The sequence below is a fragment of the Coloeus monedula genome (genome assembly GCF_965178545.1).
Source record: "Coloeus monedula genome assembly, chromosome: 1".
Classification (NCBI taxonomy): Eukaryota; Metazoa; Chordata; class Aves; order Passeriformes; family Corvidae; genus Coloeus; species Coloeus monedula.
In genome coordinates this window covers 67,879,942-67,897,920 of record NC_138781.1, presented here as the reverse complement: position 1 = coordinate 67,897,920, position 17,979 = coordinate 67,879,942, and the positions used below count along the sequence as shown (strand labels likewise).

At 45.9% G+C, this 17,979-nt stretch overlaps 1 protein-coding gene across 1 annotated transcript in view; it reads right to left on the bottom strand.

Moving 5' to 3' along the window:
• Window positions 1-10,404, bottom strand: part of JARID2 (jumonji and AT-rich interaction domain containing 2) — a 213,779-nt gene extending 203,375 nt beyond the window's left edge. Inside the window, exon 1 of the mRNA XM_082284973.1 lies at window positions 9,718-10,404. Coding sequence (XP_082141099.1) covers window positions 9,718-9,762 — 45 coding nt within the window. The 5' untranslated portion in view covers window positions 9,763-10,404. The remainder of the gene's footprint in view (window positions 1-9,717) is intronic.
• Between the last annotated feature and the right edge of the window lie 7,575 nt (window positions 10,405-17,979).

Here is a 17,979-nt window from a genome sequence, read left to right as displayed (position 1 = left end):
ACATTTTGAATTCTGTTTGAACTGATTTTAGCACTTTGGAAACAATTATGGCACTACCATCACCACAGGCACAAACACCTTTAGCTTCATTTTCACCTTTGAGGCCTAACTTCGTTTCGATGTTATTTAATATTCACCATGCTTCCAGCAATAAGGCAGTACAGCAAAACCTAAATCCGAACAACTCTTAGAACAGACAAGGACAGCTAATTTTGCTTGCTACGAAATAAAACATGTATCTTGACTCCTATTTAGTCATAATTTCACAGCCCATTTAAATTCACTCTACTGCTAACAGACGCAATCCTACCCCTCCCTTGCCACTTCACTGGGTGTCCCTTAACACTTTCCCGGGACCAAGTATTTTTCCAGCTACATCACAAACTGCAATATTAAATGAATCCACATTAAAAATCAACCACGTTTTGTCAGTTCAGTTCTAATCTGCAAAGTCCCCAGCCTACGGTGGGAGTTACCACCTGGCACACGTCAGCCTGCAGAAAGGAAGGGGAACAGGCAGCCAGAGGGAAGGCTGAACCACTTCTTCCAGTGCAGTGCAGGCTTAGAGTAATCACAGAAACACAGCACTAGGCACCTCACTGGTCTCCACATTCACAACACCGTTACTGAGGGCAAAATGCATAAGCTATACACAGGACATTTCAACCATTAATTAGGAAAAAGAGGAGAGTAAAACAGGACAGCTTCTCTTGACAGCTATTTCTTATTTTGTTGTTTTTACTAGTTCAAGGCTTCACAGATTTGAGGAGGGGAAAAAAAAAAAAAGCTGATTCAAAATTATTTGCCATTAGGATAACCATTATTTCTTCCAAATTATAAATAATTCACAAGTTACAGTTACTGTAACATGCCCTAAGTCCAGCTTTTAACTAACATGAAGTTGCCTGTCTTATGAAGTGATATTACTATGTTCCCATTATAAGATGAATAACTACAACAAAAAAAATAACATTGGCTTTCTGAGACCAGAGAATGTCCCTTTCAGTTGTGGCTATTAAGCAGAAGTTAGCTGGAGTAGTATTTCTTCTAATAATTTATTAAAAGCTGTACTACACCCAAGCAAGATTGTAACATGAAGGCAGTCCTTCTGCTACTAGTGCCTTAATCTTAAATCTGAAAAGCTTTTACCAGTCTGCAAGGTGGCAACAGGCCATGAGAATTATCATCATTATCACTACACTTCAAGAGGGGGTAAAAAAGTGACTATCAATCAGAAAACCACATCTCAGGTGTCCATCTAGGTCATCCTTATGTGAAATACACTCAAATTAAGACCAGTCACTTGGAACACCACCCAAAAAGGAACCACATGCAACACCAGCTTAGTTATCAGTCAACTTAAAAAACAATAACAGAAAACCTTCTTTTCACTTGGTTTTTTATGAACTCAAAAGTCTGAACCAAGTTTTGTAGGGCTCAAATCAAAACAAAAGCAGGTTGGGTTTTGGGGTTTTTTTTCAGCTCGAGTTAAGAAGTTAATTCATCTGGCATATGTGCAGGGTTGGAATTTTGTGGTTTGGGGGTTTTAACATGCAGGCTGCAGCTGAGAGATCTGGCTTACAACTTTGACGTACCAAAAAGAACTGCAGGACCAAGTGGCTGAAAGTAATATCCATAAAATAAAAAAAGGTGAGAAAGAAGGAAACATACCTTCTCTAAGTCACCCTCAGTCTGCCTAATGGGTCCACCTTATAAAAAGAGAAAAAGCTATAAACATATGGTGGTAGCCTGCAGCATCTGAAAAATCTAAATGCAATTTCTACACTATGTACTTTGTGGGCATAAAGACTCCCAGTTTTAGAACAGCACAGGAAACTATATGCTAAATATAACAACTAATAAAAATAATGATAAGCATCTCAAAGAGTGAGACACTGAACAGACTCTTGTCCAAGACTCATGGTTTCTGTCCACTTTAATAGTAGCAACCTGAAAAATATTTGTACATTGCCATTGACTTGATCTGCAGGCTTTACATCGCCAAGTTCCTCACTGCAATTCTTAAACATGCAGGCCATTCAAAAACGTAGCTAGAAAATTGTTATTTAGCTGCTTAAATGGAGCTGTCAAGGTCCAGGGGAAACTGAATTCCTGTCACTGAGGAGCCTCAAAAGCTTACTCTCTTGGCTGGACTCCCCAAAATGAAGCACGACTAGCAAGATGCCTAGCACAAGACTAAAGCTTACCCAAAGCAATAATAAATGTTCTAAACCAGAAAAAGAATAAAGCATAATCCTCAAAGAGAAAAGAAAGTCCTTCCCATAACATACAAATGTGGGAAAGGGCAGAGAAGACCATCCTGATCTTGTGGGCAGTGAAGGAAAAAAATGACCTCATCAAAATGCCAGTACACAACAAATCCAGAAATATTGTGGAGCATGTATCTCTACCCACTCACATAAAACTGTTTCAAAAATAGGCACGGAATAAACATATAGTTGAAAGAGCTGGTAATTTCTCCAAATTCACTCCCATCATTTTTAATTGAAAAGCATGCATTGCTTCAACACTCATCTGCAAGCAAAGCTAAAAATGAATTGCTTGCAATATATAGTTATCCTAACTTGGCTCAGACAACACAGTATCAAAGTGCAAAACTAAGATTAGTAGATTATGTCAGAATGAGCTCTCATGGTTTATTTTTGAATGCTGTAAATATCGTTAGCCAGTCATCATAGTATGTGTGTGCCAAAATACGCTAATCTCCAGCAACTATCACGTCATCCAAAAGTTGTCAGACCAGCAAGGCAAGCTTAAAGAACTGAAAGCAGAGCACAGGGACTCAAATACCACAAACCTTCCTGGAGTACAGCAGCAGGCCACAGTTTCTCAACTTATTATTTGCATTTCTTCTCAGTCACAGATCCAAGGCTGCCTTTCTTGCAGAGCAAATCAAGGGAAGAACCTGGCAGAAAAGATGGCAAGAAGCCATACAGAAAAGACGAAGCCGATTACAGAGGAGAGACATTTAGAAAGGATTAAATCATGCCCCTCAAGTGATACAATTATGAACTCTTCTGGGGGCATCTTCACATTTCTGCTGAACTGATTTTAGCAGTGTCAAAATGTCCGATTTCGTCTGCAGCATTCCTACAGGCACTAAACTGAACCTGACCAGAAACTACTCTGGCTCCACAGGCCTGACCGAGATGCAGAAAGCATATAGAGACCTTAGTTTAGCTTTCTCATTTTGTTTTCAGTGTCTATTTTTAATCACACAAACCAATTTTTATGCCCGATAAAAGGAGGTTTTTGTGCACCAGATAAAAATAGGGGATATTGTTTGTGACACGTCAGTCCAGGATGAGACATTTGCTGCAGAAATGCTGAAGCAGCTTTACATCTCCCCTGTGTGTACCAATGATGATTTCCACCTGGGCCTTTTTCCCTGCTTCTGTGCTCAGCCAGGCTGGTCACTCCGAACAGCTTCCTGCAGCAGCATAAATTAAGCCAATAAACTTGGCACAGGAGCAGGTGGGGTGCACTCCCAGCATCCGTCTGCTTGCAGACCAGGGAGCCGTGATCCGGAGCCTCGAGACACGGCGTTTGGCATGGCAATGGTCCCAGCCACCACTCAGCTCTGCCACTGATCACGGTCACCCTTGCAGAGCAACCTGAGCAGCATTCTACAGTTTCAGATCCCTCATCTGCATAGGGAAGAGTCAGACAAAAAGACAGGACACACAGAGGGGAGGAGAACTAGCATATTTTCAAACAAGACCTCACTGCTATAATTAAAGGGTTTATTCCTTTCCCACAGCCCACCACTGGAAATACCAGGCCTCTGTCAGATTACTGACGGAACAACTTCAGAACAGGATGTCATTACACAAGGGAAAGTGTGAAACCCGAGCAAGTGAAACAGCAAATGGTTTTAAACCTTCTACCTACTGCTTCATTGAGGAAACGTTTTTGTGACTGACTGAAATAAACCCACCCCTCCAAATGAAAACCAAGAGCTCCCAAATAAAACCTGCCTGTTAAAAACCAAGAAGGATTGCATCCAATATTCCCAGAAGTAATGAGCCAGCAAAACAACCAACCCCACAAGGATCTAAGAGAACACCAAATACATTTTGGCAATCATATTATTTCGTGTATCTGAATTTCGGTATCAAGTACTCCTCACATAGTAGACCTGAATTTTACAAGTGATTTGCAGATTTTAAGTTTCCTGGTGGCTTCCTACCACTTAAAAATGCTTTAAACAAAGTGCGTACCATGCCCCATCATTCACTTGGACATTAAACTCCAGGTACATTTTACCCTTTCCTCTAAAGTCCTAACAAGAGGTTAAAAACTCAGAGCTGAAGTTTTGGCCTGTGGGGTAGGGACATTTAGGGCCATCAGCACCAGGAAACACTTAAGGGAAGTTCAGGTTTGGCAACACTGAAATTTGCATTAATAGACTTGAATTTTAATGTTCCGTTAATCTCACACAGAAGCAGTCAAATCCATCAGCACTATTGTTTTCAGACTGTCTGCCCACTAAGGCAAACAATGCATCATTTACACTTGGTTTACATTTATAGTTGGGAAGAAAGCCATGCAAAGGACTAAGGGGGGAAACCAGAATGTTTTAAATGCAAATTTGGATTTCGAAGAAGCATGTATTCCTCTGCAAATTCCACATCTGCTAGATCACACAAAAGCTGGGTGCTTGTAATAAAAAATAATAAACGTGTCTCTGCTTTCCTTTCCCTACTTTAAAATTGCCTTTAAAGCCTTCCTTTCACTTGACTGCTGCAAACTGGAAACTTTAGAAATGAAAGCAGCTGGTCTTTCCCCTCCGTCAAGTTGATTGAATTCAGTCACTATACAACAAAAATGGGCAAAAACAAACCCCAAATCAACCCCCAAAAACATTTCCCCACCCCTCAAGAACTTTCACTTACGTGCAAACCAGGAAATAACAGTAATGTGTATAAACAAAACGTTAATTTTTAACGTGGATTCTCTTTAGCTTCAGACTATAAGATTTAAAAATTGACCTACTTTATGTAATACTCCCACAGCTGAGTCATCAGAGTATCAACTGGTCTCTATCAGCTGCAGGGTATGATCATCTCTTTAAAAAAATTTTAAGTATCCATACCGAAATGCCTCTTTTATTATGTTAAAAATATAATGTTAATGTAACAGTCTACACCTGAACTGGGGAGGGGGAAAATTTTGAGGAAAGTTGGAACTGCGTAAAGTAGTCCCTTATAAAGCAGACGCCATGCCTTGTAGCAAAAGCCTGTAAGCTACAGGACAGAATACTGGAGAAGGCAGCAGAAATACAGATTAGTTCCAACTCTGCTGTCGTTATGGCATGTAGCTTCAGGCAAGTAATTTAGACTTCTTTCTTTTTCATCAAACAATAAAATGGAGGGAATACTACTGCCTTTCAGAATCAGCTGACGTTTATACCACACTTTAGCATATGCATAACATTAGCTACAGAAAAGGAAGGCGTAATATGTTTTTAATGCTGGCTTAGTAGGCCTCACAAGAGAAGCTGAAAATGCTTAATGAACACTGGAAACTCTTCACAGGGGCTTTCATTCACTCTAATTCGCTCTGGGCAGCATCTTACACACACTCCTGGCTTGCAGACCATGAGAGTGAGCAGGAGTCCATTAGTATCTCAGGGCAAAGCATCTGTTGATAGCAAAATATTCATTTAAAGAAAAAAAGTATTTTAATTACTAGTTTACACTTATGTACCATCCTATAGCCTCTTACAACATAATACTGTAGTCTCAAGAGACCAGGAGGAGATTAAGAGGAACCCAAATGCAACTCTCGAGTGCAGCTAGCATCCGTAAGTTTTACGTACACTGAGAAGAAAGTAAGACTTGAGTGTGCTATGCTGCTGGAATTGTTACTGCAAGTGTGAAAGAGACCCAACAGAAGAAAGCCCCAAAAGGTGATGTGCAGTAAGATGCAACGTACACTGAATACTGTCTCTGCTGCCAGCAACCTATTTACATTATTTCTTGTAGGAAGTGGTCAAACTTAGAGCCTGTCATCGGTTGTGGGATTAGAGGACAGAAATTAACAAACTCGCACAAGAAAAAAAGCAGGGCAAGCAGGTCTGGCTGAAGCCCTGGAGTGCCCACAGTCAGGCTCCCGTACAAACACCCCTGATGCCGAAGAAGGTGGTGGTGCTGCAGAGTCACCATCCCGCCGCCCCAAACTCCCCGAGCCCACATCAGCAGACCCAAACAGGGCGTATTGTTTCAAAGGCTGCAGCAGGCACAGGAGCTCTCAGATGTCTGCAGCATGCTAATCCTGGCCGGGCCTTGCTGGCCCTCTGTCTGAGGGGCTTACCAGGCCATCCGTAGGTGAAGCGTGTCACCTCATGGCAGACTACAGCACTTTTACTTCTGCAAGGACAAGGAAACAAATCACACGAGGTGACAGTAGTGACATTACTCCTTAATTATACTTCGCCATCTGCTACCGTGGCTAAACCGTGCAGGTATTTTAAGGCAGTAATCCAGGTCTGATACTCTGAGACCTAAGACAGCAACAACAGACGATCTGCTATTCGGCATCACAAAAACGGTCAGAAAAATGCACCTGTGAAATTACGTTCAAGACTTCAAAGCTTTTGAGTCAAGAACTATTAATTCCAAGCGCATACTGAACGCAGTCTGGCTTCTCAGCGGATGCTTTACAAAGCTGTCAGCTTTCTGAGGCTGGAGCCAAAAGGCAATATTTGATACGTAAAGATGTTTGAGAAGGAGGAGGGTAAAGTGAGAAGAAAGAGTTATATGAGTCAGCCATGGATCTTTTAAAAATTAAGTGATAGCGTTTTTAAACCACAGGAAAAAAAAGAAGTATACACAGATTTCCTCATTCCTGGGTTACCAATCTCAAAAGATAACGCTCCCTAAGTTTAAGAGAACTTTCAGTTGAGAGCACTTACGGAGCAGGGAGCCAAGCCCCATGACGGCAGCCTACAACAGAGGCTTTACTCCATTGTTCTCACCACCTTCTTGTTTACAGAATTCATTTCGCAAATGCTGAAAAGAAAAAACCGGCGGCGGCAGCAGCCTGAACAGGCTCCGCTCCTGATACAAGGCCAGGTTAATTAAACCCAGGTTGGATGGGGCTCTGAGCAACCTGGTCTCGTGGAAGGTGTCCCTGCCCACGGCAGGAGGGTTGGAACTAGGTGATCTTCAAGGTCCCCTTCCAACTAAACCGTTCTGTGATTCTGTGACAACTCGCAGTGGCAAGAGAGGAGCGGGGCCACGAAGCACCACCTGATGCCCATGCGGCGGGGGGCGGGCGGGCGGCTGTGCCCTGGCTCCTCACGGCGGACCATCACCTCCGGGCTGGGGGTACCAGGGGCCCGGGGTGGGGAGTAGGGCCCGACACCGGGACCCTTGTTCCGGGTGCAGGCGAAGCTTGTGCTGGCACCAGCGAGGAGGGGGAGGAGGCGGCGGCGCGCTCCGCCGGGCTGCCGTAGCGCCCGAAGGTCACGGGCAGGAGACGTGCCACCACGCGTGTCGCCACGAGGCGACGTGACCAGCGCTCTCCTCCCACCCCGGAGGCGGCAGGGCGGCCCCACACCTGCTCACCTGGCCCGGGCCGCCCCCTCCCCTCTATCCCTGCCTCCCTCCCCCGCGGCGCCGCCGAGCGCTGCCCCGGGGGCTCTTCCCGCCCCCGCCCCGCCTCGGCTCTGACGTCACGGGGGCGGAGGGGGGCGAAGTGCTGGGGGGGCGCCGAAGATTCCGCGGCGCGCAGGCCCGTCCCTTTGTGACGTCACGGGGAGCGGGGCGAACCTGGCCGGGCGGCGGCGTGGCCGGCGGCCCGCGGGCTCCGTCACAGCCCCGGCAACCTGTTGCTGCCGCTGCCGCCGCCAGCGCGCCCCGCCGGCACCGCCGCCCCCTGCCAAAAACAAAAATGGGGAGGAGGCGGGGGGGAAAAGAGGATGGGGAGTGAGGGGGGGGGGAGGAAGGGTTAAATAAAAGCGCCGCCACGAAGTTGTGAGCGGGGGAGCACCATGGCACATTGTCCGCCCTCGTCCCCCTTGCCTTCTTCCCCTGGGAGCCGTGCTCTCGGCCCCTGCCCGGCGGTGCGGGAGCGGCGCCGCATTGTTTGCCCTGGCGAGCCCGAGGAGAGCTGAGCTTGGGGGTGATCTCTCCCCCTTTTCCTCTCCCCCCCCCCCCCCTTTAATTATTAACACCGCGGTTTCCTTCCCCCCGCCCCGCTTTTGTCTGCCTGCCTGGGAAACGTGGACGCCTCGCGTGTTTCGCCAGACTTTCCACCCGCCGTTCCCGTTTCGATGCCATACTTTAAACTCGCCGGCCCCGGGCTCCCCTCTCCTCTGCAATGCGGATGTATTTTAATTCGGAAATTTAGGGGGGTGCGGGGGGCTGGAAAGGAGGAGAGGGACAGCTCCGAAATAGCGCGGAGCCCCCCCCGTCCCCCCTTCATCCCCAAAACCACACACACATCGTTCCACCACCTCCCCCGGGCAGCGTTGCAGCGGGGCGGGCAATCGATAGCGGCAGTCAGCTGGAGTCAACTGCAGTTTTTACCAAATCTATAGAATACCCAGGCAAAGTGTCCCGAAGGTCACCCTCCCTGCCAAGGAACACCCCTCCGCTGAAAGAAATCGGCGCAGACGACAAGACGCGATATAAACTACAACTTTTAAAGCCTCGCATCAAACACGCCCAAAACCGAGGATTTCTATTTCTCCCCCCACACCCGCCCCCCAAAATACGATTCTTTTTTTTTTTAAAGAGGGAGATAAAAATCATTATCCGCTCTACTGCATATATGGATAATCCCCTCCGCTTTTCCAAACGTAAGGAAAAACTGCCCTGTGCCAATCAAAACGTAACTGGAGCACGAACAAAAATCCAACTACCCATCCGCATCTATATGTTCAAAGGATTAGACAATTACAAGGGATTGGTTAAGCGGCTGAATAAAGCAAGGCAGAAATACAGCTCAGGCTGCGCTGGATTAGCCCAAATTTTCGAGCCATCATAATGAATTATTTTTCAAACAGAAGCGAGCCATTTTCCTCATTATTACAGTCAATCCCGAGGAACGCGCTGCCCGTAAGGCGATCCCCGGCTGCTCCGGTATCTATCGCAAGGCAGAGCGGCCGAGGATCGCACACAGGAGATAGGATGTGGTACTGCGAGAAACCAGCTCGCCATAACCAGACACTCGGTTTCAACTTAAAGGGCTTCCAACAACCACCGCCGCCGCTTCACCAGACAGGGATGGACAGACGTATATCATTAAAAAAAAAAAAAAAAAAAAAAAAAAAAAAAAAAAAAAGCCGAAAAGCCACACCAACCCAAAAAACAACAACAAACCTCTTTTAGCATGCAAAAGCACAGAATTAAGAAAACCGCTTGAAAATGCAGTTCGGTGACATTATCGCGGACAGCCCCCTGAGCTCCCCGCGTTTCATCTAAAACTAGATTATGATTGTGTCATTTGAGGTCAATACATTTATTCACTGGAGGAATCGCTACACAAATCTGGTTTTATAACCGAACTGGATAGCAGGCTTCCTCGTTAAAAGGGGCCTCTGAAACTCCCCCACCACACCACAGAAAAATCAAATTCAGCATCACATTTGTTCCCAAAGCCTTAGAGCTGCAAGATTAGCTATAAACTTGACATTCACTGCCATTTCCTAAAACTGGGAGTCAAACGATATATGTTATGGCCACTTACGTATTTCTTTTGAATTATATTCCTCTTGGGTCTTTCTTTGCTCATTCTGGTATCCAAATTCTGATTGCAAAAGGGGACAATTGCTTCATGAATTAAAGCCGAGACAATTAAAAAAAAAAATTTAAAAAAATACCGAAAAAATCCAGGGGGGAGGGGGTTGTTTGTAGTGGTATCTTGTAATCCGACTTTCTTTCCTCACAATGTGATTCTCCTAGCAATAAATCCGAGAAATGGGGGACGGAAGAAAAAAAAAAAAAAAAGACGAATGCGAAGGAAACAAAAAAAAAATTCACTTTAGTGAAGCATTATAATGGAAAATTTCCCCCTAAACACAAAAAACGACGCCCTTGATATCCCCTTTTCTCTTTCTCAAGCCGCCTAAGCGATCTGCAGGTCCTTAGTGTCAGAGCTGTAGTTACATCTTGGAGGAGGAAAGGGGCCGGGAGGAGAAGATAAATAATCGGGACGTTGGAAGTCACGTTTGTGCCGCTGCAGCAGGGAAAGCGGCAGGGACAACTCCAGCAGCGGCGGCGGCTCCGGCGGCAGCAGCGGCGGCGACGGCGAGGGCTGCACGCACCGTGTGTGTCTCCGCTCCTCCAGCTCCCCCCTAACCAATGAGAACAGCTCTCCGCCAGCAACTTTAAATGGACCTGGCTCTTTTTTTTTTTTTTTTTTTTTTTCTGTTGTTAATATATATGTCTGCGTGCGTGTGTGCGCGCGCGCGCGCGTGTATGTGTGTGTGTGTGTATATATATATATGTATGTGTGTGTGTATATATACACACACGGACACACGCACACACATACATGCATACACCGCCTAGGGCTCGCCCTTAATTCCCAACCGGGGCAGCAGCCGTAGCGCCCGGCCCCTCGCCGCGCTCAGCACATGCAACAGGCCTCGCTAAACACTCCACGCGGGTCAAGCGTCATGCGCTTCCCTCTCCCACCCCCCACCCCTCTTCCCACCTCCCGTCTTTTGGCATTCAAGCGCGGCCACCGGGCAGCCAAGGTCGCCGCGAGCTGTACGCTGCAACCCGCCCTGGGAGTTTGACGACGGTCCCTCAGAGCTCACCACGCTCGATCGCCGTGCCCTGCCCCCCTCCCCGCCCCGCTGCAGCCTCCTCTCTCCTCCCGCCTGCCAAGGGCTCTCCTTCCGCTCGGTCTCTGTGCCCGCCGCGCCTCCCACGGCTTCGGCACGCATGAGGGGCCCGCCGCGCTGGCAGCACCTGAAGGTCACGACTGGCCGCGCAGGGCCCAAGAATTGTCCTTGCTCGTGGGGAAACTTGTAGTTCCCTCACCACAAAATGGCGAATGGCGGAGAACTACACCTCCCGGCGTGCGACGCGCGCCCGCCCGCCGATTGGCTGCTGGGGAAGGAACCCCCTTCGCCACGCTCGTCCTTCCCCAACACCGCCACCCCCCTGCCCCCCCTCTACGTTGGTTTCCCCCTCCCGCTTGTCCCCAGCTTCCCCCCTCCACGGCGCTTGGTGGTAGAGGCTGGGGGGGGTCGGGGGGGGGGGGGGCAGAGGGAGGGGGAAGTTTATTGGGAATTGCTGACAGGGAGTGGAGAGGCAAGCAGGCGCCGCGGGAGGCTGCAGGGAGAGCGCGGGGATTAATGTGTCTGGGTTGGGCTGGGTAGTGGCGGCACGAAAACTTCGTGTCTGTGGGCTGCGCCTGTCGAGGAGGCGGCGGTGTGGGTCTGCCGGACAGACAGATGGCCGGACAGAATGCCTGCCGGGCGGGCGGGCGGTGTCAGCTCGGGACAGGCTGCGGGCTGGGCTGCGCCGTGCGGGGCGCGCTCGGTGTCTCCAAGGTATCCCGAGGTCGCGCCTGCTGCGCTGCCGCTGCGCCGGGGCTGCCCTGCGGGACCCGGGCCGGTGGCCCGGCGCGCCTGGGAATAGCGTTCCTGTGCGGATGGATGTGTGCTTTTAAATCCCGCGGAGAGCCCGGCAGCTTCCCAGGAACAGCGGCCCGTCCTCCGCCAGGGCTGGTCCCGGGGCTGGCAAGCCCCATCCCCACCGGGCTCTGGCGCTGGACCCGCCGGCGGCTCCTGGAAATCCGGTGTCGGCGCGAAATCCCGACGGTCAAATTCTTGATTAATTTCAAATATATTTTTTCTTGAATATTAAAAAAAAAGTAAACTGTTTCCAAAGTGGAAGGTGTGTCTTCAGCAAAAACGCAGCAGTTCCGTAATGGTGGATTAAGGTGTTGGAGCAAGCGGCGAGGAGGGTCACAAAGTTGATAAGGGGACTGGAGCACCTTCCCTACGAAGACAGGCTGGGGATGTTGGGGAGACTCCATAGTGTTCAAAGCCAGGTTGGATAAGGCCTTTGAGCGTCCTGATCTAGTGGGAGTTGTCCTTTCCCAGGGCAGCCAGGGCCGCGGGAGTTGTAACTAGGTGATCTTTAAGGTTCCTTCCAACCCTTAACATTCTATGATTCTGTAATTACATCTCCTCTAGGGACAGGGAGAAAAGAGTTTCATTAATGATCTCCCTGGTGTGAAGTATCATCGTACCCACTGTGTGTTTGTGCTTTTCTGTAGGACTCACCACGAACTATAAGCTGATGTACTTTTACGCTAATGACTACACTTGGGTGATGCTTTTACACTGTCTTCCACATGCAGTTTTTATGTTCAGTTCCCTTCTGGAGTGTATTATAGCTGCTCCATAGAGTTGAAAATTCTTGTGCAAGACTCTTGAGTGGCAGTGCTCAAAGTCAAGAGAACAGGACACAGAACTTGCCAGAAACTCACTCACTGGTTCCTAGCCTTGAGTCATCACCACAAGACCATCCTTCCTCGCTTACGTAGATAAGTGACCATCGTGTTCTCCGTTCACCTTAGACATAGAATGCAAATAATATTCAAGATGCTAAATGGAAAAAATAAAGTTATATCATAATTTCTTAGTTTCCCTTAACTTCTTCACGTTTATTGCTGATTATTTCAGGACTCTTTTCCTAATCTTGTTTAATAAAAAAATGGGGTACAAAATGATCTGTGCTTGGCCTCATCCAATATCAAGCTTTTATGATAATGCTACTTGTGATCAGGTTAGTCTTTTGAAGCCTTTTCTTTAGGTCTTTTATAAGAAAATATAAATTACTTTTTAAGAGTAAGTCTAAAGTGAGGTTTTCGTTCCTTTAAATTGGAAATATGCACATTTCTCATAGGACTGTTTAACTTCCTGCTTTCACTTATTTTTTTAGGGTATTTATGTAACATGAAGGTCTAGGACATCCTTGGAAGAAAATGCTTTTGTCTTGGCTTTTTGTCAGTTAGTAATGATGAGTCTGTGCTTCTCCAGAAGACATGTTGGAAAGCCAGAAGAGACAAAGATAGCCATTCGTGTATTTCTGAGTCAACAATTAAGCAAAAAGTTTTCGTAGAAAATCTACCTGGCTTTTCTCAAATTACATAAGGGAGCAAACCCAGCTATTCCCCCGCCCCTTACTTTGGAGATTACTTCCTGAGTGTTCTTAAAAGTCTCGGGGTTGCTATGTTTGCTACTGGCTTTTGTGCCATGTGTTGAACAAGAGCTTACTGTCAGTGCAAACTAATGAATTTTCTTCTCAAGGCTGGGTGGCAGAAACCTTTCCCATAGATCCGTGGCTCTATTTACATTTGTGTTCTGTTACACATAGCATTGTATTATGCACATGCTGGGTATCGTGTATCCGCCGTGGGTCTTGCCTTTCAGTTCTAGTTTGTGTACATTTTGGAGACTGACCTTTTAAATACTGAAGCTGAACTAAATTAATTAAATGCTGGTACAATAGCACTTAGTATCACAGGTTAACTGCTACTGATGTCAGTGTTTGCCATTACATTTGATCACTTTCTTTTTCTAGTTTCATTGTGCATTTCACCATGGTCACTTGCAACTATAGCTCTGCTTGAAGATGTTTGAGAAATGACTCCTGTTAGCATGACAGAGTTTCCTTGTTCCTTTTTTTCCTTGTTTCCTTCTCATTCATTTCTTCATTGTAAATAATCTTTTTACAGGAATTACACACTTTTATAAAGTAGCCCCCAAACTAGATTTATGTGTTCTACAATTAGGATTTAGTCACTGTCCAGCATCAACCTTTCCAATAACCTCAGTAGTCTGAGTATAATACTATCGTACAAAAATCTTTGAGGATTTTTTGTTTGTTTGGGTTTGTTGGGGATTTTTTTGGGTGGGAAGGGGAATTTCTTGATTTGTGTGGTTTGTTTGGGATGGGGTTTTTTGGGGGGGTGGATTATTTATTTCCATGAGCATAACACATTTTATGCGTTGTTCATTTGGACTTGTGCATACTAAGTATCCTAGGTGCAGTTATGTCTGAGCAAGAGGTGAAACATGGTCACTTTCTAGCATGTAAGATAATGTTCTAGCACACAATTCAGTGAAAAGTGAGAGGAAACGTCATTGAAAAGGAACCTTGGTGATACCTGTCCAGCTACTAGAGTTTTCGTAATACTTGCCTAGTTCACATCTCAATGAAGGTAAAATCCCTTTGAGGTTAGAGGAAAAGAACATTCATCACAGCTGACTTACATATGACTGCACTTCTTTTTTTTGAATTTTAATCAGGGACTACTGCTTTTGACACTTTCAGACTTGGAGGGCAGATATATGTGCAGATTGGTTTGTGGTGTCCTCAGAGTTCTGAGGCAAGCGTTTTAGTAAGCTGATGTGGAAGGTCCTGTTACGGGTGCTGGCCAAAACAGGTCAAAACAAATAAAAAAGAATATGTAGTTCATAAGGAAAATTATTTAATTTTTGAGGTATTTGTGTTCTTATAAAACAATAGGCACAAGCAGTACAGGGAAGGCAGAAAAAACATGGGGTGAATTCGTGAGCCACAATTCACCAGTCAGCAAACAAAGGGCATGATGCTAGACAAGTTTGGCCATAAAAGAGCCTTGTCTTGGGGGCAGTCTGTGATTGTTTGTGGACAGATGGCTGCTTACCAGTTCATAAAAATAACTTCTGGATGCCTTTTCTTCAACTGTGTTGTATTTACCTGAATTATGCCTCAGAAAAGAAAATGCTAGGTTCTCTAGTGTTGACCAGCTTTTCTACATCTGAAAGGGATGCAGCTTTGAATTCCAAGACCTTATGTCTTGTGTGGATAAAAGCAAAATATTTTGTACATTGAGAAGGATGAGAGTGAGAGAGGGTTGGTAGCTTTGTGCTGCTAGATACAGAACTTGCTTCTAGCCCTAGAATTTGGTTGGCAATCTGCAGAGATATGTGGGGAATTCTTGGGGTTTTTTTTGAGGTTTGAATCGCTTCTTAGAAGCTTGATGGAGTAGGTAAAGAGACTTTAAAAGTGGACCCCCAGATTTCTCAAATCAATACACATTCCCACAGGGTAGCTTTTTGTGCGACAAGCAATGACAGCATTTATGTACAGCATATTTTGTTTCACGTTTGAGAAGATGGAACTTTTACCACAGGCAGACAACTCTTCCTTCTAGCAGGTAAGAAGGATGTGGAGACCACAGAGTGAGGCCTCTGCCTATGGATCCCTTGCCACTGACTTGAGTTAATGTCTAGACCCGACATTCTGGTTTCCACATTTCCTAATTGAGGTTCCCCTCCACTTTCTGTCATGCTTTACATCCTAGCTGTGCTGTAGTCACATTCTGCCTTATTGTTTTGCTTTGGTCTTTAAAGCCCTGTAGCACATTACAGTAATATTGGAGTAGAATATTTAAAATAGCATTGCAATACTTACTTAAGAGAAAACCAGTTACTGCTGTGAATGAGTCCCTGAGGGAAGAGGGAAGTGGAACTTCCTTTTATTTGTTCCCATGGGGAAATAGAGATATGAGTAGCCAGTTACTGGTAATCAGTTTGGCCACTTCCCCCCAACCTTTTTTACTTGTTAAATGTGTGTGTAAAATGCAAATATAATGACCATGCAACATAGCTGGTGTACATGCAAGTGATGCCTCTGCATCTGGGTCTAAGGGTTTCCCAATAGGCAGCTTCCAGCCTGCACTTAAGCTCTACATGTGTAGTGGATTCTGTATCACATGCACAGAGGCTGGATTCGTGCCCCACAGATTTATGCACGTGATTTAAAGTCCTCTGGGTAATTGAGACATGGTGCCTGGCATCTCCAGGATCCTTGAAGCGGCCGTACATACACGTGCAGGCAGACACTACACAGATGGTCAGAGTGAAAAGTTATTAAAGTGGCTAAGTTAAGCACTCAAAAGTTACAAAATGCCAGAATTGGGAAAATGCTTATGCAATCTTAATTCCATCCATACATCTATATATTGCTTTGTAATAATCTTAAAATAGACTATATGCATTTCCCCCCAGCTCCCTAGGATGATTGGGTTTTTATTTGGTGCGTTAAGCGAGTCTGCTCTGGGGATGAGTTAGAGTACATGCTGAAGGAGAAGAGAGTGTTGTCTGTTGAACTCTTACCCTCCTGTGTTTCTGTGAATGTAAGAAGGGAAGACATAATCTCATTGTTAAGGCAGCTGAATGTTGCTTTGGAGTTGATCCTCTGCCAAGGAGTGTGATGCTGGGTAAGCCATTTACATCAATCTTTTAATAGTGGCCAGGTCAGCACTACTAATTTGTACATAAATAGCTACAGTTGTCAGGTGGGTGATGAGTTGTGACTTGTGACCATCATGGCTCTTAAATCCAAATCTCCTAGGGTGCAGGATACTTTGTTCTCCCACTTGAAAACGTAGAAGAGAGGATGGGGAAATAAATATGTCTGTGCTTGCTAAAGTGTTCCTGTGGTAACTCTTGCATCGTTCCTCATTTTATGGGTTCTCTTAGGTCTACACATGTGCATCTTCACCAAAGGCTGATGGAAGCTGTATCCTTTGAACACTCAGAGAAAATGCAGTGCTCAATACTAGCAAGAACTGGATTTTAGGTACTTTGAGACTCTTCAGATCTTAATTTCTGACTGCCTCAGTTTACAGACTGTAAAATGGAATTAATATATTCCTTTAGGTCACAGAACTGATAGAAATATATCACTTGTGGACTATCATGATGTTTTCGGTGCAAGCACCACAATCTCTTCATTTGGCTCTTTGCCTTTTCTCTATTGAATTTGTACTTTAGTACTTTGTCAGCTTTTCTTTTCTTTGAATTTTATTTCACTCCTTTTTACAGCTGGCAATGTAAGGTTGCTTGTTCTTGCCACATTGTTCAGCATCCAGTGCAGTTTGCTCAGTTGCCCTTCATCTGTTGAGATGTAGGACTGTGGGACAGTAACCCCTGAGGCACAGAAGCTTGAACAAAATCCTCAGAAGTACGCAAGCTTGAACAAAAATTGTCAAATTGATGTGAACTTCTGATTTCGTTCCAGTGCACAAACAGTAATTTTGCATAAATGTGAACTGTTTTTGTTGAGTTAGTGATTTAAACCATTTCATTAGATTGAAGTAGGAGGCTTTTACATGGAGATAAGAGCTCTATGAGGAAGAAGGGGAACAAGAGTGTCTTAGTGAATGGAAGAGGGTCTGGAGAGAAGCACTCCATCCTTCTTCCTCCTCTTCTTCCTCCTCTTCTTCTTACTTCTCTGCGCTCATTTGAAAATCTGTCTTTCTTCATCCCTTCTCTCCCCCAGCCTTATGAAGAGTATGATACTTACTTTGAGCCATGGGTGAGATCAGGCTTGTGGACTAACGCACTCAAAGTTGTGATCAGAGGACAATGTGGATGGGCAAGGGAAGATCCTCTTCTGTGGCCAAAAGAGGCATGGGACAGAGCTGGAGCAGGAGAGGGAAAGATGACTGCCTTGCCAGCATTTCATTGGTGAAAAGTGGCATGGGAATGGGGGAAGAATTCAAAGAGGAAAGTGGAGGGTGGGACTGGAGTGAGTGCAGAAGCAGGTAGGTTGTGAGAAGGGAGAAGGACTGGGGAACAGGGCAGGGAGTAGGTAGATGGAAATGGGAAGGGCTAGTTTTGCTGTAGAAGTTGAATCTGGTGATTCTGTGGGAGGAAGGGAAGAGACAGCACAGGTTTTGGTGCTCCAGAGTGGACCAGAGGCTCTGGAGACTCCCAGTTCAGCCAGCACCATTCCATAAACCAGTATTTGCATGTCTGCTTTTCCTGGCTGCACATCAGCTGTCTGGGCAGAGCCTGTCTTCCAGGGCTTAATTTGCAAAGAGAGAGAGTACATATGGCTCTGAGATGAGATGTTGCATGCTGAAGCCCATCTTCATAGGCAGTATTGACGCTCCTCCCAAGCACAGGACACACTCAGTTTTCCTGTTGGGAAA